General features: G+C 54.7%; 1 protein-coding gene across 1 annotated transcript in view; it reads left to right on the top strand.

Annotated features, from left to right (window-relative positions):
- Window positions 1-3,387: 3,387 nt before the first annotated feature.
- The window catches only part of CCN4 (cellular communication network factor 4), a 28,453-nt gene continuing 4,851 nt past the window's right edge, over window positions 3,388-26,989 (top strand). Inside the window, exons 1-4 of the mRNA XM_016216119.2 lie at window positions 3,388-3,634; window positions 15,492-15,771; window positions 22,979-23,239; window positions 26,648-26,841. Coding sequence (XP_016071605.2) covers window positions 3,566-3,634; window positions 15,492-15,771; window positions 22,979-23,239; window positions 26,648-26,841 — 804 coding nt within the window. The 5' untranslated portion in view covers window positions 3,388-3,565. The remainder of the gene's footprint in view (window positions 3,635-15,491; window positions 15,772-22,978; window positions 23,240-26,647; window positions 26,842-26,989) is intronic.

A 26,989-nucleotide genomic window follows, 5' to 3' on the forward strand; every position in this document is an offset into this window, starting at 1 on the left:
TGAGACACCCTCACACTGAGGACTGAGAGGACTGAGGCAGGGACGGAGAGGAACGGAGACAGTGTCCCAACCCACAACTGTGCTGAGGAGAGGAGACTCAGGACGAGAGCGAGCGTTGGGATCAGGGTGACTCCAATGGGGACATAGGCGGAGTCTCTGTGATGCCGAGCAAAGAATATTAATAACAGCCATTTATTCAGCATCTACCGTAGTCTCAGCACTAATTAGCCACCCATCACAGCCCTAGGAGGTAGATATTATCGTTACCCCCATTTTACAGATAGGAAAACTGAGGCTTAGAGGGGTGAAGTGGTTTCCCCAAGATCTTCCAGCTGGTACATAACAAAGTAAGGATTTAATGCAGGCCAGCCTGACCCCAAAGCCCTTGCTTTCCCCTCCACCTTCCCAGGTGAGACGTGGGAAGTCCTGGGGGCCCCACCGTGCCCAAGGCTGACTCTAGAGGTGTGCTCCTGCCTGAGTCAGCCCTGGCTCAAGAACTGAGTAGCAGGCAGGGGAGCCCATCAGGGTCTCTCCATGGACTCCAGCCTCCAAAGCACACCTCGCTGTCTGGGCTGGGACATGAGGAGCATTTACTTTGACCCCCTTCAATGGTTCCTTCATTCTTACTTGGGCCCCGGGGAGCAAAGCAGAGCCCTGCTTGGTCTGCTGAGCCAGCCTGGTGGGAGGCAGGGGACTAAGCAGAACCTTGTACCACGCTGTGCCCTCGGAGCAGCAGGGTGGCTCAGCAGGAGTGTGTCTGGCCAGGCAAATGTGTCCTGTGTCTCAGTAGCTCTGGAATCTGGCCTCCTGCCTCCTGCACTGGGTGGGCTCCATGTGCCTTCCTGAGACAAATAAATGACAAACAAATGGACTGTGAGTGGATCTGGGGCCTCCAGGCGTCTGGTCCTGAAAGCTTCTGGAATCTTCCGTGCATCTGGCTCTGGTCAAGGGGGCCTTTCTGTTTGGAGTGGGAATGCTCTCGCTGGGCCCCTGGTCTTAACCCCCCTCCACCAGCCCCTCTTTGGAATTTTTTTACAGCTGCTCCTTGAGGTCTGTTAGAGGAAGCGACTGGGAGCTGAGGGGGAAGTAGGAACAGCTGGATCAGGGACCTGGGGCGGGAGAGGTGAGAGCCCAGCCCAAACACTGCACCCACTGCGGGACCCCTGCCCTTCCCCAAGCACATGGTAAGCACCTACTGCGAGTCAGGTTGGGACTCAGGACACAGACTCTGCCCTGGAGGTATGCCCAGTGCAGAGGCCGAATAAGAAGTTGCATCATGGTCCAGGTGTTTTACTGAGTGCTTACTATGTGCCAAGCTCGCTTCATCCACCCTACATAGCACTTCCTCGTGCATGAGCGGTTCAGAACGATCACTACCTCTCCTGTCCCCATTTTACAGATGAGGAAACCAGTGCACAGAGTTTATGTGACTTCAAGGTCACACAGTGGCTGAGTGGTCAGAAACAGAAGTCCAATCCAGACCTGTGCAAGTGGCAGTGAACCACCGGCCACGAGGCAGTGACATCAGCTACGGTGACAGCTAATGGTGAGGCCCGAACCCCAAGGATCTGGCCCAATAGGCCTGTAAAGGGCCATGTCTGAGCCTGCTGCTGGGGATTGGAGGTAATGTGAGGGCACTCACTACAGGAATGAGATGACCTAGAGCCTGAAGATCACACATGGGGAAACTGAGGCAACAGTCAGAAGCTATACACCAGAAAGAGGCAGCGGGAGAGATTTGAAAAGCACGGACCTTAGTGGAGATGAGGAGGAATGGGAGGAAGCTGTAGCATCCTGCCCTCGCTCTACCTGGAAAACCTGGAAGTGCGCAGAACTCGGGCCATTCTCCAATCGGCTCTCTGTTGCCTGCTGGCTGCATGACCTTGGGCAAGTTCCTTTAGCTCCCTGGGCCTCAATTTCCCCAAATACAAAGTGCAAGGTACTCAGAGCGATGCTCAGCACACAGTGAGTGCTTTACATGCAATTAGTAAGTTAACAGCCTCACTACCTGTATATCAGGCAAGCTCAAGGATGCATATCCTGCTCAAGGATGCATATCCTTGTTGTTGGGGTGGGGAGAAAGGCATGGGAAGTAGGAGTAAGTGGGAGTGAGCAGGTAAATGCTAAATTCATAGGGGCCCTGTGTGGCATTGGCAGTGGGCCACGAGCCCTGGGCAGCACAGGTAGAAATAAATTACCAGCAACAATGCGCATGAGTAACACTGTGTGATGCCCTGGCCTCACGCCTGGGAAAATGCAGGCTGTCGCCCCCACCCCACCCTGCACACCCTATTGTCACCAGGTTGCGGGGCCCCTGCTTGGCTCCCATCTTCCACTGACGCCCTGTTTCTCTCTGGACAGAAGGTGTCTGAAGACAAACCATGGGTCACACGGTCTTGTAGGCACCGGGAAGGACACAGCTCCGCCTGTGAGACACACGGTAGGAACCCACAGGGTAGAGCGCTCCCACCAAAGCCCAGAGATGATACCTGTTGGGGTGGGAAGGAATAGCCAGGAGGCCACGAAGGCTGAGAAGAGAAGTACCCAGGGAGGCAGCCTCGGGGCCCACCAGGCCTGGGGATTCCAGGCTAAGTCACTGGCAGGCTGTGGGAGGCTGCATCTAGGCGATGACAATGATCTCAGTGTGCCGTCCTGGGATCACTATGGTGGCTCTGAGAAGCAGACAGTAGATAGAGGGTGGGACCCCCAGGAGGCTGTCGCAGAGGCCACATGGGGATCAGGGCTGGACTGGGCAGAACAGGTCCCATGGGAGACCCCTCACCTGTGCTGTGAATGTCCAGCAGGGGTGAAGGCAGACGCCCGAACTCAGCAGGGATAACAGTGCCAGATAGGGGGAGATGGCTCCAGCCCAAAGGCCTGGCGTAGGAGCAGGGAGAGGCGGCTCCTGTGAATTAGTAGCCTCGGCTCCATTTGTAGTGGAGATAATGACCGAACTCGAGCCGCGCTGAGTTCACTTGTGAACGCCTATCATTTCCAGATCGGGACTGAAAGAAAGCAGTCGGGGGAGAGAGTGAAGGATGACAAATGAAAACCAGAAGTGGGAGCAGTGGAAGAAATGAGAGGGAGTTCATTTTTCCCACCGGGAGAGCTTTCAAGGCCCCCCAGCCGCCCACGGGGTAACTGTATCTCCGCCTCCTCCCTGCGCCCTCCCAGATTCCCCCTCCCCACCTTTGTGAAGTACCCCCCAGGATGCCCCGACTCCCTCTGTGAGACTCCGCAGCCCCAGCCGCAGCCTGAAATCATAGCCCTGTAACTTTCCCTTTAAGGCTGTCAGAGACGAGAGGCCGGCCAAGCCGGGGCTGGAGGTGGGGACAGAGGGAAGAAAGAAAAAAGAGAGAGAGGCAGGAAAAGTTTTTTTCAGAAGAAAATGCAGGGTTTGTCCTTACCCCTGACGTCAGATCTTGCTTTAATAAAACCCCCCAAGGGCTGTGGGAAGAGCCAGAGCCGGTGCTCCTGATGGGCGGGCCAGTCTCGGCCCAGCTCCCCCGAGAGGTGGAGGATCTTCTGGGCTGCTCGTCGATGCCTTTGCCACTGACTTCCAGGCATGAGGTGGTTCCTGCCCTGGACGCTGGCAGTAGTGACCGCAGCAGCCGTGGGCAGCGCCCTGGCCACGGTGAGTCCTGCTGGAGGGGCTCAGACAGGGGGCCGGCAGGATGAGGGGGGACTGGAAGCGGTACAGGGGCGAGCCCAGGGTGAGAAGGAGGGCTGGGTGGGGTCAGCAGGTTCTGGCAGGGCGAGGAGGAAGGGGCAACACCTGTAGAAACAAAACTAAGAGGCCCTCCATGCCTTTCCTACCTGAAACCAAGCTGAAAGGAAGGGGCCCTGGAGCTGGGGGCCTGGACTCCAGGCTCAGCTTTGCCAAGACTGGCTGTGTGACCTTGGGCTAGTCCCTCACCTTCTCTGAGCAGCATAAAGTGAGCACATTGTTAGAAGGCTTCTTGAGTCTTTGGGTTTGGAAAACATGAGTCTCCAAGGGTTGGATATGCTACAGGAAGGGGTCATGGAAAATGCCAAGAAAATCTGGAAAGGAAAATGCCAGCTTTCAACAAAAGAGCCTCTCTTGAGTAACGGCACTTGGGACGCTTTCTAACCCCAACTGCAACGGCCTCCGGCTTGCACAGACCTTTACCACGTAGGAAGCGCGCACGTTCGGGCGCTGCGTACCAAGCCCGCTGTTCCCGGGGAACCCTGGGGGTTCTCTGTCTCCCGCCTCCATCCCTGGGCACACCGAGGGGGGAGGAAAGTCTGCACCTCCAAGAAGCCAGGAGCAAGACACGTGGCAGCACAGAGCCAGCCCGCTGGGGCTGGGCGTGGAGGCGGGCAGGAGGGGCAAGGGGACAGCTTCTGAATCCAGGGTCCCTCAGCCTGGCCAGGGCCAGTGGGAGAGCCAGAGGGAGGCGTCGCAAGAGAGGTTTCAGCCCTGCCCACACTGACAGCTTCCTTTGGGATCAATGTGCCCCACTCATGGGTGAGGAAACTGAGGCTCAGTAGGCAAGTAGCTCGCCCTTGGGCTCCACCGGTTCTCACAGAACGGGATCTGAGGCTGAGATGACGGCCCGCTAGAGGCCGGTGCCTCGTGGGAGCTGGGCGACCGGTGCTCCCCAGAGTGTGGAGCATGGGGTGAGGGCAGGGAGTGTCCGTCTGATTCCTGGTTAAATCCTCCGTACCTTGCACGGTGCCTGCCTGTCCTACAAAAGACATTAACTCCATTTTTACAAATGAAGTAATGGATGCAGAGCTCGTAAGGGACTTGCCCAGGGTCCCACAATCAGTCAGTGGCCAGGGCTCAAACTTAGATCTTTTTCTGCCAAATCCCGCGCTTTCTTCCAGAGCTTTCCAAGTTTCAGGGAAACTGAGCATTTCCTGCAGACCAGAAAGAGCCAAACCAGCCCTAATTGCAGGGCTGCTCAGGCTGGGAGGACAGGGGCTGGATGGAGAAGAGGTGAGAGGTTCGGATAGGAGGCCCAAGTGAGGAGGAGGGGCCGCGGCTGCCTGTGGGCTCAAGGACACTGGAGCCCCAGGAGCCTCCGCAGAGCCACTGCTGCTGGAGAAGAGGGGGCACTGAGCCGTGGGCTCAGAGAAGGGACACACACAGGACCCAGGAGTCCAGCTGGTCCGAGACTCAGAATGGAAGGAAGGCTCCTGGGAGGAGGTGAGGTATCTCTCCTCTGTGCAGCCCCTGCCTGGCGGCCTCCTCTGGAAACCCAGCAGGACCCAGTCCCCACTTGTTCAGGACTCAGGAGCTCCCGCTGGAGTCCTCAGGGCATCCTCGCTCCCCCCCCCCCCCCAGGGCTGCGGGACAAAAGGCACCCGGCGCTGCACTCTACAGCCCACCCCAGACTCCAGCACACAAACGGAATGCGAGATGCGAGTCCACTCGGGGTCCCGGTGGGATTCTAATGGAAAAAATGATTATAGATGTTCATGTGGAAGAAAGAGCCTATGCGAACTGCCAGGAAAGCTTTGAGGAAGTGGGGCTGCGAGAGGACTCACCCCATCGGGCGGTAAAACGTTATCCGAAGGCTCTGTAGCTGCAGGAGGGAAAGAGCAAAGAGCGAGGCAGGGAGCAAGTGCAGAGCCTGGGCCAAGTGCATTGGGAACGGAATGCGTGAGAAAGCGGCCCCGCGGAGGGAACTTGTTTTCCCTCTCCTGGTTCTTCCTTCCTTCCACAAGTATTCAGTACCCACCAGGTGCTAAGAGAAAGGGGCTGCATTTGGGGAGCACTGCCAAGCCTTGGGCCAAATGCTGCACCTATAGACCTAAGACCTTCCTCAGTCTATCCAATAGCCATTTATTAGGTGCTTCCTGAAATTCTGAGAGCAATATCATTAAGCAGATGTAATTGTCCTCCTTTGGAGATGCAAAACCTGGAGCTCAGAGAAGTTAAGTCATTTGGCTAAGGTCACACAGGTAATACTCAGTGGAGCCTACATTTGAACCTAGGTCCAGCTCTTGGCAGTGCAGTCTGGTGACTTTGTGGTCCATGTCCTTGTGCAGAGATGAGAAGCACATGGTCCCTGCCCCTGGAAGAGCTTACAGGCTAGTGAGGCAGGACAGCCACCCATACATTGGAAAGAGAGGCAACAGGCAGAGATGTCATCCAGGAGAGGGAGGCTGGGTGCAGACTCTGCCACAGCTCTGGACTACACTGTCCTTGCCTGTTAATGAGGCCAAGAACCTCAGCCCCAAGCTCCCTGCTGCTGGGGAGTTAACACAGGACCCCTCGATGGTCAGAAACATGGGACTGGGTGAATGAATGTTGTGCTCATAAATTCCTGGGCAACATTAGGCCTTTGGTCATCCATATCACTCCTCCCATATAAATGCATATTGGGTGTGCACTGCAAGCGTGAGATCGCGGCTTGTCTGACCGCATAAATCCCTGTGGTGTGAGTGCGTGAAGATGGTGAGTGTGGTGCGTGAGGGTGGTGAGTGTGAGTGTGAGTGGGTGAGGGTGTTGAGTGTGAGTGGGTGAGGGTGGTGAGTGTGAGTGTGAGTGGGTGAGGGTGTTGAGTGTGAGTGGGTGAGGGTGGTGAGTGTGAGTGTGAGTGGGTGAGGGTGTTGAGTGTGAGTGGGTGAGGGTGGTGAGTGTGAGTGTGAGTGGGTGAGGGTGGTGAGTGTGAGTGTGAGTGGGTGAGGGTGTTGAGTGTGAGTGGGTGAGGGTGTTGAGTGTGAGTGCCTGAGGGCGGTGTGCTGGGTATGAGATGCAAGCTCCCTCTCCCCTCCTAGGACCCCTGTGGAAAGGTGTGGACCTGAGTACGTGGCATAACCCTTTTTAAAAGAGTGAGAACATGAACAATAGGCCTTCCTTACACCTGCTATTCACAGTTCGGATCTGAGCAAGCATTTCAAACTCTACCCCAAGCCCCACACCCATGAGCCCCCGGCTCAGAGCCTCTTCTGGCCACTTGGGCGCTCTGCTTTGAGCTCGGGCACCTCTGCCCACCACTTGTCTGAGGTAGTGGTGGCAGCTCCACAGGGACAGGCACACAATTCCACCTGGCACAGCCCTTTGCAGGCTCACTCTCCGCAATGGGAACAAAACTGTGCTCAGGAGACCAGACCCTGACCTGGGCTAGGCAGTCCCCCTGGGCCCATCAGCAAGATGGAGGAGAGGCACCTCCCCCAGGTTTCAGAAGGGCCCCCCTCCCTTCCCCAGCCCCCAACCTCTCCGCCCTGCCAGCAGAGTGACCAAATGCAGGGAGGCTGCCTTTTACTTTCTACAAAGAGAAACGCTGAAATTCCTCCCAGGAACCTCCACCATCTCTCTGGGCAGTGCGGAGGGGTTGCTACATACCCCGTGGGCTCCATAGGCCCAGGGTGGGGTCCTGGGAGGGGCCGAGCAGGATGCCAATTGCAGCGGGGAAATCAAAGAAAGGTCAGGGCAGCATCATGTAATCCTGCAGATGGCTAGGAGCGGGGTGTGGACACACTGCTCATCCACTCCCAGCACCCACAGAGCACCCTAAGTCCAGGAACCAAGGGCTCACTGTGCCTGGGCCCAGTGTCCTGAGCACTCCGCATAGATCAACTCACTTGCACACCTCGCGCTAGGGGCAAGCGGCATCCTTACAGTCTAGACCGGCGCTGCCCATGAGGAGCCGCTCGCCATGCGAGGCTCCTGAGCACGGGACAGGTGGCCAAAGCAGCTGTAAGAGGAAACCCACGCCGCTGTGTAACGCTCAATGTGAGTACAGAACGTCAAATTCTCCTTATGATTTTTCTATTGACTCCATATTGAAATTATATTTTTCACGTGTTGAGTTAAACTAAATATATTAAAACAAATTTCACCAGTTTCTTATTACTTTTAGGGTGGCTACTAGAAAATGTCAGATTCCATGTAGGGCTTGCATTGTTTTACTAGACAGTGTTGGCCTGGAAAGACACAGGTGTTCATAGAGGAATCATAACAGGCGGCGAGGGGAAATACTGAGAGCTCCCATCCCAGCTCCTCCACTTATCAGCTATGTGCCCTCGGACAAGCAACCCAGGCTTTCTGAGCCGGTGTCTGTGTCTATAAAAGGCATAATATTAGTACTTGCTCCCTGGGGTTGCTGGGGGATTAAAGAATGGAACGGGGGTAAGGCCCATGAAGCCCCTGCACACCGGGGGGACATGGGAATGGGTCCCATTGTTCCCATAGCACGGGCGGGGGTTCCCTGCTTGGGTGGAAACACTGACAGCAGACAAGTGTCAGCTCCCAGCGAGCAGAGGTTTATATAGGCCCAAGCCCTGTACCAGGTGGGCGGGAAGGGGGGCAGACTAATTGGTAGGCTGCACTAAGCTCAGTGCTCAGGTGGGAGGGGAAAATCTTGAAGCTCCAAGGTTTTCCCATCCTGATCAGCTTCCCTGCACATTTAAAGAGAGCCAATGAACCTTTTGGATTGTCATGTAGGAGAAAGAAATACTGATGATTGATGGTGCTGATGGTGGTGCTGGTGGTGCGCAGGGTGCTGATGGTGATGATGCTGATAGTGGCGTTGATGGTGGTGATGGTGATGGTGATGATGGTGATGGTGGTGCTGATGGTGGTGATGGTGATGGTAATGGTGCTGATGGTGGTGCTGATGGTGATGATAATGGTGGTGGTGGTGATGATCCTTCTGGTGAGACTTGTGCCTTCCAGCCTTGAGTGAGGGTCCCTGAACACCAACTATTGATTTCATAGCCCATCCATATCCTTTTCCATGGACACTAACAGCCCTTCCTGTTCCCGGAGATGTGGTGATAAGTGGTTGGCACTGTCTCTACCATGGAGGATGACTGGCATGTTGGAGATAGATTTTTACACTAGCAGAGAGGAGTGTGTTGAGAGATCAAAGGGCTGTGGGGGGAAAATACCGACTCCAGGGCCTGAATTCCTGGGGAGACCCCCAGTCACCTGCAGATTAAGGAGTGCCTTGAAGATTTTTATGCACATTTGACTTAAAGAACCATTGAACTAGATGGACTCCAGTCTCCTTCAGCCTGGACATTCTGTCAGTCTGCCAGCTCTCCTCCTCTGTCTCTCCATGAGAGAAGGAGGTGGGGGGGAGACAGAATCAGAGGACAAGGAGCTGGGCCTCTCAAAACCTGAATAATGGACATTCCAGCGGATGATAAAATCTGTGCCCGCCCATCCCAAGGCCCCCAATCTGGAGGCAAGTCCAGGCTTGGGGTGACTGTGAATCTGCTACGCTTTGGTGTGGGGCTGTGAGTGGGGGTGGAAGGAGAGGTGGGAGAAAATGAGAGCCCAGGCCCAAAGGAGAGGAAGGGAGGGCTCCATCTGCCTTGCTGGGAACCCTGCGTTGAGTTCAGGAGTGGAGGGAAGGAGCCTGTGCTAGGAACTGGCCCAGGGCTGGATGGGGAGACGGAGCTGGTGGTCTGCCGTGGAGGAATGTTCTCAGGGCGGGACTCATAACCCACCTTCTGGGCAGAACAGTAGCCTTGCCTGGATGCTAGAAGACCAGAGGAACTAGCTCACTGCTGGACACCTGAAGGGAAGCCCACCGGGGACCCAGGTAGAGATCCCAGGGGCTCACTCCTGGGAGATGCTCTGGAAAGAGGCATCCACCCGCTCACACTGTGGCTGCCCCCGTCAGTTACACCAGAAACGTGAGAACAAAGCACGGAAGAGGGTAGGGAGGGTGGGCGATCACTCCACAGCCCTGGGCCCCGGCCCGAGGCCATATCCTCCCACTTTCCCCAGGGCCTCTCCTTTCAGTAAAGCAGTGAACACCAACAGCTTCCAGACAGGGCAGGCCCCAGGCTTCCCTAACCCCAGGCCCAGCGGGCTGGCCCAGGCCATTTCTGTCTCAACCCTGCCCCCTTGTGGAGGATCCGGGTGTGGCCTCCCCAGCTCCCGCAAGAGAAGTGCTGGGGCCTGCCCTGCTGTTCAGTGAGCACTTGTCCGGGGTGTGCCAGGCGCAGCCCTGGGCACAGAAGAGGCCAGAAAGAGCAACTGGTCCCTAACAAGCCCCCTGCAAGGCTCTCGCATCTTATTCTGGATACAAGAAAAGCTGGATACTAGCTTGGGCCCAATTCCATACAGTCCTCAACACCCCTGTTGTCATGTTTTGTGTCTCTGTACTGTGACTCCCTTCGAGTAAGGGCCACAGCTTCTTCGTCTGAGTGCAAGCCCCCCAGGATATGCTTGGTGCAGTGTGTGATGGGTGGAGGGAGGAATGAGGAATGAGTGAATGGATGCATGTGAATGAGTGAGGAATGCATGAATGCGCCCCACGCTGATTACAAATAAGGGCCTGGGAAGGACACTCAGGTCATGGACGACTTCCCAGCTGTGAGGCCTTCAGGTTACGTAAGCTCTTCAGGCCCCAGTTTCTGTATCTGTGAAATGGGGACAATACTAACAACTCCTACCTTGGAGGATGCTGCAGGAGGACGCTGTGTTGTCACCATTTACGGAGGAGGAAACAGACTCTCAGAGGGGTGAGCATGGGCGCAGGTCACCGTGCTGGGAGTGGCAGGAGGCTTGGGAAAGGGGCTCCCCTCACTGTAGAAACCATGCCCTTGGCTCTTCAGCCCAGAGCCCAATTCACCCATGAGCCGTGCACTCTCAGGAGAGGGCGGGTCCATCTAAAGGTCACGCCTTCTGACACCATCATCTTTGGGCGCTAGGATTTCAGGGTATGAACTGGGGAGGGAGACAAACATTCAGACCATAGCAGGCACTTAGGGGTTTTATCATGGGGATCTGCCCCTTTTTTCCATTTTTCAGTCATATTAGTAAAACATCAAGGGCCAAGTACATCACTGTCAATTACTGTGCAGGTCAGCTTTTGGGGCAGTGGGTGGCCTGAGGTCAGAGGCCGGTGTGTTCGGCTTGAACTGTCTTGTGGAAGGTAGTGAGACGCACACGCCAGGGTGGTGGCACCAAAGTGTCATGTTAAGAAAGGAAGAAGCCTGGAGTCTCCACACTTTCCCTCCCTTGCCCAGTGCTCAGGCCACAGGAATCACCAGAAGTCCAGGTCAAACACAGATTTGGAGCCCTGCCTAGTAGAGTGGAAGCCAAATGGTCAAGGTGGGGCCCAGGAACCTGCATTCTAACAGGGTCCATAGGCCTTTACTGGTGGCTCTCAGCCACTGGTGTGTTCTGAACCCCCTGGGAAAATCTCAGTGCTGAGCTCCTGCCCAGTCCACCTAAGTCAGGATGTCTGGGACAGTGTCCAGGCATCAGCGTTTATTAGAGATTCTGGGTGCTTCTAACACTCAGCAATATTCCGGGACTATCTGGGAAGGGGTCCATTTGAGCTGGGAGCTGGGTTGTTAGGAGGGATCACTGAAGAGGGAGGGTGGCACCTGTGGGAAGGCCCGTGAGCTCAGGGCTGAGCAGGCAGGACCCAGAAGAGACAGGCTGTGAGGGAGGCCGCGGAGGGAACGTGGGCACCTGCCTGGAGAGCATCTTCCTGTCTTCTCCGTAAACACAGCGGCCTCTGCAGGAGTTGGTTCCAGAAGCACGTTGTAAATGAGACTTTTATAGGACCAGCTGCAATTTGGACATGCTCTAGGCTGCTCTGCACTTTCTCTGGCCTTCCCTTGACAGTGTTCTCCTTGCTTTATCACTGGTTCCCCCCATCCACCTATTTCCCTCTTAACTTCTGTTATTAGATAAAAACAATGCAGGTCCCATATGGCAGTGAGTTTGTCAGTTTTTCCATCTGTGTGATGGGCATAGCTAACCTAGGTCAAGCAGCTCACCTTGGATAAAAGGACAGCATGCGGGGCTGCCCAGGGAAGGTTCCGGATTTAGTCTGTGCCTGGGAACAGAGGCACTAAGTTCCAAAGAAAGCAAGAACCTGGTGAGAGCTTCAGAGGGCCGTAAGGACCCAGCCAAGCTCAGGGCTTCCAGAAGAGCCTCAACCCAGAAGAGAGTCTCATTTGGGAGATGTTAGAGAAGTCTCTGGGTAGGTGCACTGGCAGCCTGTCTATTGCTGCGGGCGACACAGAGCTTCCTCCACATCTCCCTGTGCCACCACCTACCTGAGGGAGCCTCTGTGCTTTATGGGTTTTGCCCAAGTACCTATTTCTTATTTTTTTTTGTAATTTTTTTTTTGTATCTTTATTGATTTCAGAGAGAGGAAAGGAGAGGGAGAGAGAGAGAGACAGAAACATCAATGATGAGAGAGTCATTGATCAAGCCCACAACCCGGGCATGTGCCCTGACCGGGAATCGAACCCCAATCGCCTGGATCCTAGGTCGACGCTCAACCGCTGAGCCACGCCCGGCCGGGCCCAAGTACCTATTTCTTAAACAAGAACATATTTATTGCTTTTAGTTTAAAAACAGAGAATCACAAGAGTTAATTCATGTTGTCCATTGGAGGTAAGGATGTGGCAGAGGCCCTGAGCTCCATGTCTGTGTCATTCTACACAGGTTGGGGCACGGACCCGAAAGCAGCCCCATCAGATAGCAGAGGTCAGGGTGACATCATGGTGTGACCTGTGGAGGTGCAACTCTGACCTGAGGCTCTCAACATTTCCTCAGCCAAATGTGGGGTTCTGGAGTGATCAAAGACACACTCCCCAAACGGCCCCAGACCACCCACTCAAGGTCAGCACAAGTATGAGCTTCCTCAGCAACTCTTGCCCCCCACAATGAGTAAGGGCACTCCAGCAGTGCTGACAGCTGGCCTCCCAACAATGCTGACAGCTGGTGGCCGAGTGTGCTGGGGCCCCGGGATTTGGTTGGCTTCTCAAGGGAATCAATGAAAGAGGGTCTGGGCCTCTTATCTTTGTTCTTGGGCCAAGACGCTTCTCCTGCTCCTTTTAGGATGAAAAAGGAGAGCCCACATTTTTATGACAATAGTCCATGTACCAAGGCAAAAGGCAGGTGGACATGCCATGCCACCCTGGACATTTGCGTAGGCTGATGTCCTGTGTAGGTGTGGGTGTGGGTGTGTGCAGGTGTGTGTGTGCATGTGAGGCTTGGGAAGCTTTACGCCAGTAGATGGCGCCAACAGCAAGGGCCTGGCTCGGGAGACCCAGAGCCCATGCCTCCGCTGTGCTTTCTCTGTCCAGGAAACCTCTGCTGCTTCCTTCTGGGGATCTTGAACTTGGTGTGGAGACAGCAGCATGGACAGTGACCGTGTGGAGAGGGGTACCCACCAGTTTACAGCTCATCCAGCTCAACTCAGTGTCCAGACCCCCAATTGCCGGGCACTGTGGGGGCAGGGGTGGGGAGGGCTTTGCTTTTGAGTGTCTGCCATATGCCAGTCCCTGCACTGGTACATCTGCATACACAGTGTCCCGACTTCTGGAGGGGACTTACTGTGGCCACATCACAGATGGGGATGCTGAGGCTCAGAGCAATCAGGAAGCTTGTCCAAGGCCACCCTGAGAGAAGCCACTTGTCTCAGGTCTCATCTTTTCTCGGGTGGAGGCTATGCATACTGCTCAACAGTCACTAGCGAGGGAGGCAGCGCCTCCAGCATTGCCTGGGACAGGCGCGGAAGGCTTCTCTTGCACAGAGTCAGAAAGAGGTGTGTGTGTGTGTGTGTGTGTGCGCGCGCACATGCAGGTGTGCATGTGATCGTGTATGTATGCACGTGCATGTGGTCGTGTGTGTGCATGTGTGCATGTATGTGTGTGAGTGTGTGTGGTTGCTTTTAATAACTTGGGGGTTTGAGGTCATGCTGTGCTTTTGAGGAAAAGCAAACAGGAGGCGAACACCTGCCTGCCAGGTGAACATGGACCAACACTGCCAACCCCCAGAACAGTTGCTCCCGCCAGCAAGCCTGCCTGAAACCAAGCCTGGAGGTGACCAAACCTCAAATCGAAGCTTGTCTTTTTTACGTTCAAGGGCCCTTTACTTGTTGAATCGCTATTACTGCCCTTAAGAATTGGCAGGCCCAGAACAAGTCCAGCAAATCAGCATCTCAGCGTGGACCATCTCCCCAGGCCTCTGGTCCTGGCAGAGCAGTGTCAAGGGTGGACTCATTCACTAAGCAGACAGTCCTGCCCGGTGCCCAGAGACCCCCAACACCCCTCACCCCGGGAGGCCCAGCACTCTGCACACGGCCTCATGTTATAATAACTCACCTCTCTTCCCTGTCTTTCCCTTGAGCTGCGGGTCCCATGGGCACAGGAAATGTCCAAATCCCTCTGCAAATGCCTGAAAAGTTAAGAGACTAAGAACCAGCAATGCAAATGTTGCTGTGTGACCAGAAGAGCCCACGAAGGCAAAGTGGGTAGGGATAGGAGCTGAGAGAGTCATTTGTCTCGGCCCAGACGTGGACTGTGTCACCGTGGACATGCCCCTCTGTCTCTTTGGGTCTCAGTTTTCTCCTTGGCAAAGGAACAGTCTGTCTGAATATCTCAGCATCTGTTGTTCAAAGAATGAAATTCAGAGCTAGAATCCACAGCGCAGGCTCCTCTGGTTTGAGATGGAGGGGGCGGCCTGGGCCACCTCTGCCCTCACAGTAATCTGGAGCCACCTCTGCCAACCTCAGGACTCTGAGTCAAGGTTGAGGCGCCCAGACAGGGTGCCCCCAGCTGGGGCAGCACTGGCCTGCAAGGCTGGACGCCGGCCGCAGTCCATGCTCGCTGTGCTCAGACAGCTCCCCTCCTCCTGGGCCTGGGTTTCCTCCCAGGCAGAGTGAAGGTTCCGAGTGGTGGGCCAGGGAGGGGTGGGAAGGTGACTGGGTCCAGAGACGATTCAGGCAGCTTGAAGCCCCTATGCACACAGCCCTTCCCTGGTGCTCAGAGGGGAAAATCATAGCAATAATAATAATAATGTCAGCGGGCTGAGCCCTGGCGTTAAGTCTGAGTCAGGGGCTCTGTGAGCTCTTAAGGACCCTTAGTGGAGTGGAGAGGGCGGGTCTTTAGGATGCAGAGAAAGAACAGTGGGTTATGGGCAGGACTCACCATGTGTCTCATTGGAAGGTGTTTTCCTGCTCAAAGCCTCAGCTCCCACAACCATAAAACGAGGCCCACTCCCTGACCCGGGATGAGGGAGTAGGAAAGGAAACAGGCCTGGGGGTCAGGTTGGCTGGAGTTTCGATACGAATCTGGGCCCACCACCCACCCGCAGGGAGATTCAGGCAACTGGCTCCAATCTCTGAACTCCCGGGCCCCTGGCCTTTTTTTTTTTATTGAGAAGAAAGGAGATGTCTGACTATCAAAAGCATGCTAGAGCCCTGGCTGGCTGGCTCAGAATGTTGGGCGTTGTCACATGCAGCCAAAGGTTGCTGGTTCGATTCCCAGTCAGGCCACATACCTAGGTTGTGATTCAATCCCCTTTGGAGCACATACAGGAGGCACACTGATGGATGTTTCTCTCTCACATTGATGTTTCTCTCAAAATCAATTAAAATATAACTTCTGGTGAGGATTTTTTTTAAGAGCATGCTAGAAAAACATAATTTTATGTAAGCCCTTTGAACACCACGAAGATGGGAAGATAATGGCAGGCCCTTTGGGCTTTGGCCCCTGCCTAGCAACCTCTCTTCATCTCTGCCATTCCCCCACAGGCCCTCTCTCCAGCCCCCACGGCCATGGCTTTCACCCCAGGGCCACTGGAGGACACATCCTCGAGACCCCAGTTCTGCAAGTGGCCGTGCGAGTGTCCGCCGTCCCCACCCCGCTGCCCACTGGGGGTCAGCCTCATCACCGACGGCTGCGAGTGCTGCAAGATGTGTGCCCAGCAGCTCGGGGACAACTGCACAGAGGCTGCTGTCTGTGACCCCCACCGGGGCCTCTATTGCGACTACAGTGGGGACCGCCCGAGGTACGCAATAGGAGTGTGTGCACGTAAGTGACACCTTCCCTACCTTCGGTCATCCCCCAGCATCCCCAGCTCTGGCCCCTGACCCCTCACCTGGAGCTTGCCCCAGGCCAGCCTCCTGTTCTGGAGGCGGTACCCCCCACACCCCAGTCCATCACTAGAGGCCAGAGGCTAGCCCTACCTGAGGAGGGACGGATGCCTGCATTCGCCTCGTCTCCAGAACCTGGTGTCCTGCTCTCTTCTCAGACCTGGGGCACATCCATGGCAGACTCCAGGGGGAAAGGAGCCACCAGGAAAGGCTCAGCCTGGTTTCATTCTCGTAGTGATAGGAGCCCTTGCTCGATGCCATGGTCTCCCTGGGCACTAGAACCCTGCAGAGCTCCATCTACCTTAGTGATATGTTAAACTAAAATAATATATACTTTAAAAATTCTTGAAAGAATAAAAGCCAGCATTCTTTAATTATTTCTTCCTAACTTCCACCCATATTCCTTCAGTGACCACAGTCCATTTTAACTTTTTAGCCCTTTCTTCTGGTAGTTATGACTACATAATACATATCTACTGTTATATCTCTATTGGCTTGAAATATCAATTTTGGTTAATCTGTCCAAGATCTTATATGGCAGCTGACGACCTAATGACTTAGCTCCTCGATACTGCTTGACACCTCCCTGGCTTCCAATATCGTCATCATATTTTTGTTTATATAGTAATCACAATTTACAATATTATGAGTATGTAAATATTGTTACTGCAGTATGAAATAGCGTACTTGTTTGAATTTTCTTTCTTATGAAGTCTTTTGTTTTTTCTGGAGTTTCTATTTGCCTTTGTTTTTTTGTTTTGTTTTTTACTCTTGGCTTTACAATATCCTCATGTTGGGCAGGGCTGTTGGTCTTTGTTGTCTGTTTTCTCTTCAAGTGGTACATCATGTCCTTTTTTGTTCCTAGAGACCTCCTTTCTGGGACTTTCTGATCTCCTGCTTCTTTCTGGACTGGTATTCATTTAGCCTGAATCATCTAAGCATTTATACAACATACACGACCCAGCACAATGAGGAGGGGTAACTGGGCATCATGGCGCAGCAGCCTAGCCCTGCATAGCTCCACGAAGCCTCATGAACCCAAGGACCTCTTTCTTCCTTTGGTGCCAAATTGAGTCTTCCCCGTGACTATGACTCCATCCACGCTCTGTTCCAGTTTCACACTATAGCCCCTGACCCTCACCTAACCCATAGTACCTCCTCAGGGGTTGTTGATGAATTATGCACATAGTTCCAAGTCAGACAATCCCATCTGAGCCTCACAGTTGATTTATGAGCACTTTCTGCTCTTTTATCACTAGTTCATGCTTCCGCTTTCATGCCAAGTGATCTGCCCTTAGCTTTACCAGTAACCACCCAAAATACTCCCAGCCTTCTTCTTTCATCCCCTTTGTTTGGACTCATCATTAGCCCCACAGAACAGTGTGTTCAGACAGAACTTACAGCACCACCTGCCCAGAATCACCTGGCGTGTGGGTTAAAAGTGTTGTTCCTGAGCCCGACCACACTTCGGGAAGTGGGCATGGAACCCACACCTCTAACAAGCTTCCCAGGTGATTCTTGTGCACGCTCAAGTGTGAAACTGAGTGCTAATGCGCAGTAGTCCCCCTTAGCTGCAGGGTACACATTCCAAGACCCCTGAAACCACAGAGAGTGCCGAACCCTATAGATACTATGTTTTTTCCTACATATACATGCCTATGATAAAGTTGAATTTATAATTAGACACAGTAAGAGATCAACAATAACTAATCATAAAATAGAACAATCATAACACTATACTGTGCATAATATAAGTTCAGTGAATGTGGCATTATTAAGTAAAATCAGGATGACTTGAACACAAGCCCTGTGATACAATGAGGGTGGCTCTGATACCTGAGACGGCTGCTCCATGCCTGAAGGAAGGGGAGCGCCCACAGCGTGGGCCTGCTGGACAAAGGGGTGACTCACATCCGGAGTGGGATGGAGCAGGGTGGCGTGGGATTTTATCACATTATTCAGAACAGCCTGCAATTTAAAAGTTAAGAATTGTTTATTTCTGGAATATTCTGTTGAATATTTTTGGACAGTGGTTGACATTATGGGAAATAAAACCAAGGATAACGGGGGGCTACTGTATACAGTCAGCCTTATACTCTCCCCAAAGCCAGGTTAGGAAACGTGGCTGGGCCTTCTTGCACTAAGAGCCCTTCCAGGCGTAGGAGACTCTCTCTTCGTTCCTTCCCCCTTTCACCCCCCTTTCACGGCTGTTCTTCAAGGTCATTAGAAAGGTAATTCAGTTCCCTGTGATTATACTAATCTCTAAAGCTGCAGGAACATCTGCCAGGTGCCAGGCACCACGCCTTTGTAGACATTCTCTCACGAACTCAGAGATTGTGCAGGCCCCAGAGCAGAGCCCAGCTGCCTCTCCTGCCTGCCCCTCCCAGCCAGGGGCCTGGAAACCACCTTCCCAACCCACCCCCACCCATCTCTGTATCTCAGGTCCTATAGCCTCTAAGCTGCCCCCACCAGGAGCCTGTGTTTCCTTCCTTTCATTTGGAAAGGAAACTGGTCTGCAGGAGATTTTCACAGGTATCTCACTCTGAAGGTTCCCTGGCCATGTAGGTTTGCAGGAGTTGGAATAAATAAAGTTCATGTGTTAGAGAATAAATAAAGTTCAACAAGTGTTAGAGAACTGCTCGGGTGCTCTAAATGTTCATGTCCATTATCAAACTCCGCAAGAGAAGCCATCATACGAAGCCTTTGCTTTCAAACTTATTTGCACAGTGAGCTCTTTTGTCCAAGTAGATTTTTACCCCCCCCATGCTTGAGCACACACACACACACATACACACACTCTCACAGATACACACATCTCATGCATACATGTGTGCACACAAACACATACACAACTCACTAGTGTTCTACTGACCATTTTCCCAGAAATGCTGCCATAGTGTCTGAGTTCATGAGACCTTCACTCAGGAAAGAAGGGTCTGGGGTCTGACAGTGAGAGAGAGGAGGGTACCTAAGACCAGAGGGGAAAGAGAAAAAAGAGGTCCTCTAAACAGGAAACTTCGTCAGTGGTCAGTTCCACCAATGCAGGGTCCCCAGAGGCTAAATCTGTCCTTGGAGATGTGCCCATAACTAGTTCAGAACAGAGCAGGTAATAAAAATAAACATGTGTGGCAGAGTGGCGAGTGCAAGCTTTGGCGATGAGAGGTGGCCTGTTCAGGGAGCCAGCCACTGTGGCCAGACAGAAGACTGAGCCTGGTCTTGGCCGTTCTGCTCAGTTTTCAAGAAAATCCAAAAATCCCGATTTGGGTATAATTTGTACATGTTAGTGCATTCAAAATAAGATTTTTAAAATACTCTGTGAGCCAAACTAAATACTTCTGTGGGCAGAGTGACCTCTGAGCTCTACGCTTGGCTATTTCTGTTGCACAAACACTACTTGGCTGTGATGGGGCTGGGCCAGGCGCTGGGGGCAGGTCTGCTGAGGCCAGGCCCCGGGGCAGGTCTGCTGAGGGATCCTGAAGTCCAGGGGCAGACAGACAGGTTTTGAATCCTGCCTCTGGCGCTCGCCGGCTACGTGACCTTGGGCATGTCACTTAAGGAGCTCGATCAAACCACCCTTGAGCTATGAGGTTGTTGAAAACCAACCAGAGAACGCACTGACAGGATCAACTGCCGGGGTCATTGTTGTACTGTTTTGCTTTAACTTTCCCTTGTGGAAGTCATCTCAGTCCAGTCCAAGGTCATCCTCAGAGGACAGGCAGGTCCTGTTCCAGGCTCAGACTCCCCAGTGTGAAGAGTGAGAGAGGAGAACACCCACTGCGAGTGGTCTTTGGAGCTGGACAACATGTGTTCAAACCCTGGTGCCATAAGTAACAAGGATGAAGACTTCCGGCTATTCACTTAGCCTTCGAGGTATCACTTTCCAGGGAAAGAGTGGCAAACAATGCCTATCTCTTCAGGTGTTTGAGATGCCAAGCACGTGGTCCAGGGCAGTGGAGAAATATAAAGACTGGGGCTCACCCTCCTTCCACCCATCCACCCACCCATCCACCCTTCCACCCATCTACCCATCCACCATCCAACCATCCATCCACCCATCCATCCATCCACCCATCCATCCACCCATCTATCCAACCACCCATCCACCCTTCTACCCATCTACCCATCCACCATCCAACCATCCATTCACCCATCCATCCATCCACCCATCCATCCACCCATCTACCCATCCATCCACCCATCTACCCATCCATCCACCCATCCACCCATCCACCCATCCATCCACCCATCCACCCATCCATCTACCCATCCATCCACCCATCTACCCACCCATCCACCCATCCATCTACCCATCCATCCATTCACCCACCTATCCATCTATTCACCTACCCACCCATCCACCCATCCATATACCCATTCATCCATCCATCCATCCATCCATCCATCCATCCATCCATCCATCCATCCATACATCTAGTCATTCATCCATCCATCCTTGTACCCATTCACCCATTCACCCACCCATCCACCCCCCACCCATCCATCCACATATGTACATACATACATACACTTACACAGTGATGCAACAACTGGATCACAACAAGGCATGACCACTGTCCCTGTTCCTATGCAGTGGACAGTCCTTTAGGGGTGTCAGTGAGGGGAGTGAAGGCCCGATGGCAGAGCAAGGTGACCTGAGTTCCCAGAAGTCCTTCAATAAGAAGAAAGCTCCCCAGGCCAGGCCTGGACTTGTGAATCTGAGATTAGATAAGAGGTAGTGAAGGAAACTCACCCAGCTTCACCAACCCTGGTCCTTCCATTCATTAGAAAGAACATGGAGGAGGCAGGAGGACTAGAGGCCACAGATGGCCCATCCTCTGCCATCGTATACCATCCACCTTCTAGCCCGTGGTGGCACGCGAGTCAGAGCCACCAGTACCACCACCAGGATCTCCCAGGAGCCTGTGAGCAGCTTCTAGAAACAGTGGTTCTCAGTATTGGTTGCAGACTGAATTCACCTGGGAAACTTTTAAAAATACCAGGTCTGAAAAGTAAAAATATTGAATCTTAGGTCAGCCTCCATATTCTAGGGCATGGTGTGGGCATCAGAATTTTAAAGAGCTCCCCAGGTGGAACCACTGTGAGGCTGCTGGTGAAATCACTGTTCTAAGGGCTCCCGAGCACCCAGCACTGCTTCCTCCATCCAAGTCCCCACACACAGGGCAGAGGCTGGGCTTCAGCACACGCCCTTGTCCCCCCGCCTCCACCGACATGCACACACACACACACACAGACACACGCACATACCTTCCTGGAGACAGAGGGTGCAGCCGGAGTGACTCAACACAAAATGAGTGATTCACCCGGTGCTTTTCCAGCCGTTTCCCCTCCTTTACCACTGTCTGGTGAATGGGAATGGGCTGTGGCGTCAGACCCCCTGGGTTTGAGGCTCAGTTCTCTTTCACCTGCTGGGTGACCTTGAGCTATTGAATCCCTTGGCTTCCCTGTCTGACTAAAGAAGAAAATAAACTCCCCCGTGCGGACACTGGGCGAGTGAATGAGAAGGTATCAGAGGGTGCCAGCTCCGATCAGGTGGTCAGGAAGCGCCAGCGCCCTTCCTCTCCACACCTGCTCCTCACACAGCCACCTCCCAGAGACATGGCAGTCACATCTGGTCCCCACAGGCTGCGGGTCTGCTCCTGGCCCGTGACCCAGCTCCGATGAGACTCAGGGGGCAGCCTGGTAGCGTTTCCTTAGAGGGTGAACTCAGCAAGAGAGGAGAGCGCAGAGCAGGGCGGGGCCCGAGAGCAGAGCCAGTGTGCAGGAAACCTTCACTCCTGCAGACACTGAGATGGTCGTCATGAACAGCCGTCTGCGGGCACGTCCAGGAGACACGGAGCTATCCGCAGGCTGCGGGTTCCAAACTAGTCTTCCTCGGGCGGGACCCTTGCTGCCCTGCTCTCCGCCTGTGCTTCTTCACACTGTCCTCAAGGCAGGATGCCATCAAGGGAGGGGCTGCTGGGCCCAGACCCCTCCTGGAACTCCAGGCTGGTGTGGCCAACTCCACATGACTACTCGGATGTCAACCGGGTGTCTCATGTCCAATGAAGAACTGGGCCCACTGCCCCCCAAACCTGCTCCTCTAAGGACAGGTCTCTATTCAGGGCTCAGGTCATAGAACTCAGTCATTCTTGAGCCCTCTCCTCTCCTCGTCACATCCCATTGGTCAGCAAGTCCCGGCAGCTCTTCCTTTCAAATGTGTCTAGAAGCTGGGCCCTTCTGCTCGTGGTTCTCGGTCCCTCCTGAGTGCAGCCACCTCTCGCCTGGATGGCTGGGGTGGCCTCCTGACAGCGCCCTTACTACTTTCAGTCCATTCTCAGCTCGGCCCCATGAGTGTTCCTGACAAGTAGAATCATATCACTGAGTCAACAGTTACCAGTGAGCACCTACTGTGTGTCAGGCACAGTTCTGGGTTCAAACTTTGCACCTTCCTCTGAGCCTACAAGGAAGCCCTCTCTCCCCTCATCGCCTGCCCCCGCCCAAGCCCCAGGCCTGTTCCCACCTCAGGAAGGCTCCTCCCCCAACACCTGCTTCCCGCCTCCCTGAGGTCCTGCCTGCCCCCCTTATTTAACTGCAACCACCTAGCACCCAACACCCCTCCTGCTTCACTGTTCTCCCTGCACGTGTCCCCATCCATGTTTTAGATGATCTGCTTGTCTTCCTCCGTCACCCCCACTGTGATGAGAGCTCTGGGAGGTGTGTTTTTTTTCTATTTTGTTCACTACTGGATCCTCGGCGCCTAGAACACCATCAATATGCATAGAATAAACAGGATCTTTGTACTGAAGTGTTCTGGTTGGTTTTCCATGTCTGCCCCACTCAGAACCATGACCTTAGTGACAGATATTTGTCAGTACTAGGCTCTGTGCTGTTTGCCAGGGATAAGACGGGAGCTGGCCCCCTGGATCCCTGGCCCCCTGATGCTATAGCCTCTGGCTTTGGTCCCAGGTGCCACTCAGTGAGCTACAGAGGGACTCCTCTCCCTCTGCTCAGGTCCCGTGGCTGGCCAGCCCTGCCTTTGCCGTTTCCCCTCCCCCCGGTGGGGGGTTCCTGGGTTTGGGCTCCATCACCGTGGGGGGCTGCCCTGGCGGGGCACTGGGCCTGACCCGGCCACCCTGTGTTCGCAGAGGTGGTCGGCGTGGGCTGCGTCCTGGACGGAGTGCGCTACAGCAACGGCCAGTCCTTCCAGCCCAACTGCAAGTTCAACTGCACGTGCGTGGATGGCGCGGTGGGCTGCACGCCCCTGTGCCTCCGAGCGCGCCCCCCACGCCTCTGGTGCCGCCACCCACGGCGGGTCAGTCTGCCTGGCCACTGTTGTGAGCAGTGGGTGTGCGAGGACGAAGCCAGGAGGCTGCGCAAGACAGCACCGCGACACACGGGCGCCTCAGGTGGGTGCTGCGCGTGGGCGCGGGGAGGGCAGGCCCTGGGGTGGGTTGCAGACCCTCCTGGAGCTCTGACCACCTGCATGTCGTTGACGCAAACCCCAGCCTTGGGCTCAGGAGCTGTGCGACCCTGGGAAAGGCGCGTCTCCTCCGGACCTGCTTTCCCATGGGTAGCACGGACACAGGAGCCTCTGTTCTGCCCGTCTTCTTGGATCCCCTGCGCGTAACAGGAGGGAGTGCTTCGTACAGAGCAGAGCCAGGCACGTGTGGTCCATAATTATCCTACTTAGGGCGTGAGGCGAGGGGTGCGGAGGTAGAGGAGGGGTTGCCGTGTCGGTACCTGGGGGGAGAGGCCTGAGCAGCAGGTGCTAGGGCAGGAGAGGGAGGAGGTGGCTTCCCTTCGCCATGAGGATGGGAACGGGTGAGGCTCCAGCCAGAGAAGCCAGGTTACAGGAAGCCCTGGAAAGGGGCGACAAGGACAGGCCTATTTTGTTCAGCACAGTTTACTGGAGCCTAGCCAATGCCAGGCACTTAGCAGGTACCAAACAATGTTTGTCATATGGATGGATGGATGGATGGATGGATGGATGGATGGATGGATGGATGGATGGATGGATGGATGGATACATGGGCAGGTGGATGGATGGATGGATGGATGGATGGGTGGAGGGGCTAATGGGGATCTGAAATTAGGCAATGGAAGTAGAGGTGACAAAGGAGGGGCAGCTACCGAGGCACTGCTTGAGAAAGACTGCAGGTCTCGGAGTCAGTCCAGTGTGTGGAGAGAACAGTAGAGGGTGACTCCTGGGGATGGTCACTGTCTCGGATAGAGTGCCAGAGGAGGAGTGTGTCTGGGGAGGAGAGCGCCCCTGTGAGAGAGGTGGGGCCTGCGGGATGGCCCAGAGGAGCATCCTGCGGGGGCGGCATTGGAGGAGGGAGACAGGCAGCGACAGCTCTGGGAGTCATCGGCTGGAGCTGCTGGTGTTGGAATGGCATCAGGACAGTGTTAGAGAGACAAAGGGGGCTTGGGCCGGAGGTCTGGGGGCTGACATTTGAGGGGTGAACAGAAGAAGAGAAGGCCGAAGGGGAGACAGAGAAGGAGGGCTGGAGATGTAAGAGGAAAACCAGGAGCATCTGATGGCACAGCAGACAGCAGGTGAGGGCTCTTCTAGAAGGAGCGCGTCCACCTGGCAAGTGGACATGAGGAAGTAACGACAGGGCCGCAGAGTCTGGCGTTCTGAGGTCACTGGTAATTTTTTAAGTGAGAAGTACTCGAGATTCTCAGGGATACTGTAGAAGGAGGGCTCCTCCCCCGGGTACTGACACCATCTGGACCAGATAATTCTTTGCGATGGGGCTGCTGCTGCTGCACTGTGGGGTGTTTAGCGCCATCCCTCACCCTACCCACTGGATGCCTATAGCACCTGCCGCACAAGCAGTAACAGCCCCCAATCCCAGCAGACATTGCTAACTGTGCCCTCGGGGACACAGGGGCCTCTGGGACCACCAGGGCAGTCGAGACAAATCCAAGAGGCAGGCCAGAAACAGGAAGAGGTTTTGCAGAAGCCAAAGGAGGAAAGTGTTTCAGAAAAGAAGGACCTGGGAAGCGGGAAAGCAGAGGGTGTAGAGGGACAACCCTGGAGGCTGTGCGCCTTAGGCGGTCTGACTGGGCCAGGAGGGAGGGTGGCTCCCCCCACCCCACCCCAATCCCCTGCGCTGGTTCAGGATTGCACAGCCTCTCTGGGTGGGGCTTGGGTGCCCCACAGGGGCTGAGCAGGCCCATGAAGAAGCAGGCCCTGTGGGTGGAGGACCTGACAGGGAAAGCTCTGTCCCTAGCCAGCCCAGGGCAGCAGTTAAACCACGATCCCCCTTGCAGAGCCACAAGAGCAGAGGAGCGGCTGTCTGCTCCTTGTGTGTGTGGCCCAGTGACCCTGTTCTGACTGAACACAAACAGAGCCCCTGCCTGGCTAGCGGGTGACCCAGAAACCAAAGCCCTTTCATCCCCCTGGGCAAATCCCTCCCCACCGCCCCTCCTCCACACTCAGAGCCCAGCTCACCCAGACCCGCCCCTCAGTGCGCAGAGGCCTCTCCTTCTTTCCTTCTGGCCCCCAAACCTCCCCTTCCCGCCCTCACCCCTCCCCTCATTCATTCACCACTGTTCCCTGCTTGCCTGTCAGCCTGCAGGGGCTGGGTACTGGGTAGAGCTCATCTTCCCCTTTCTCTTTCTTCTCCTGATCCTATTCAATGTCTTTTCTTTCCAAGTTTTTGCAAACCCCCCATTTTTTTATCACCTTTCTCTCCCAGGCCCTTTCTCTCTCCCTCCGTTTCCTCCCCTCCCCTCCCCTCCCCTCCCCTCCCCTCCCCTCCCCTCCCCTCCCCTCCCCTCCCCTCCCCTCCCCTCCCCTCCCCTCCCTTCCCCTTTCCTCCCCTCCCCCTTGACACTCTCTCCACCTGTTTTCCCTCCCAGCCCCTCTACCTGCTCCTTTCTCCGGCTCTCTGCAGCTGAGACTGGTTTCTTCTCGGGGTCCTATCTGTGCACCTCACTCCACCTTCCTGTGGGTTCTCTCCTTTGTCTCCCTGGTTTGCCGTCGCCTCCATCCCTAGCTCACTGCATTTTCCATTTCTCAGACAGCGAGCCCTCACTGTGCTCTAGGTGCCAGGCTAGAACATTAATAACCCATCTGAGAGTTGCTGTTTGTTGGCCCAGGGTCAAGAAACCAAGCGAGCTCACATCGACTGAAGGCTTACTGAGGGCCAAGGACAGCTCGAGCGCTGTCACATGTGTGAACCTACCTTTTCCATCCACAGCCCTGGGTGGGGGTTGCTGCTGTCGACCCCCCTTGCAGGTGGCCATGCTCAGAGTTGAACCCACTCAGTTCGACTCTGAAGCCTGTGTGTCCCCTTAAACACTTGCCCTCAGCATCACCCAGATGAAATGCTGGGTACAAGGATGTAGCCACTCACCTTTGAGCTCCCCCCAAATAAACTTAATTTCTGTAGGGGGCAGGAGCAGTGTCTCGTAGGCTTTTATTCCCAGCACCAAGCAGGGGCCTGATACAGGCTCAGTCAGTGTCTAGATTCCTTTTATTAACATACCAGCCCTGCAAGGCCAATGTTATTATTCCAGTGAGGAGACAGAGGCCAGGCTGAGCTGTCCAGGATCACACAGCTGGTAGGTGGCAGAGCAGGATTTGAACTCAGGTCCACATGTCTCTAATCGTGATATTCCCTCCACAGAAGCTTAAGGAACTCAGATCAAGTCCTTCTCCCCCTGGGGATCCAGGACTAGTTAGACGCCAACTTGCCACCCCTCTCCTCACTGAGTTCCAGGGACCCAGCCTTCAGGGTGGTGATGGTAGGAATTGGGGGTGATGGAGGCTGGAGACTCATGGGGAATCTGGTCCCCTTCCCCAGCGGCCGTGGGTGAGGTCGAGCCATGGCACAGGAATTGCATAACCTACACGAGCCCCTGGAGCCCCTGCTCCACCAGCTGCGGCCTGGGCATCTCCACGCGGGTCTCCAACGTCAACGCCCGCTGCTGGCCCGAGCAGGAGAGCCGCCTCTGCAACCTGCGGCCCTGTGAGGTGGACATCCGTCTGCACATCAAGGTGGGTGCACCTCCCGGGGTGGGGCGGGCATCTCAGACCTCACAGAAAAGCTTGGCTTTGAGCCTGGCTCCTGAACTTTCTCATGGGGCTGTTGTAAAATGGGAATAAATAAGCCCACCTTCTAACGGTTGCTGGGGTAACGTGTGTC

Source organism: Miniopterus natalensis, chromosome 16, assembly GCF_054644295.1.
Source record: "Miniopterus natalensis isolate mMinNat1 chromosome 16, mMinNat1.hap1, whole genome shotgun sequence".
Classification (NCBI taxonomy): Eukaryota; Metazoa; Chordata; class Mammalia; order Chiroptera; family Miniopteridae; genus Miniopterus; species Miniopterus natalensis.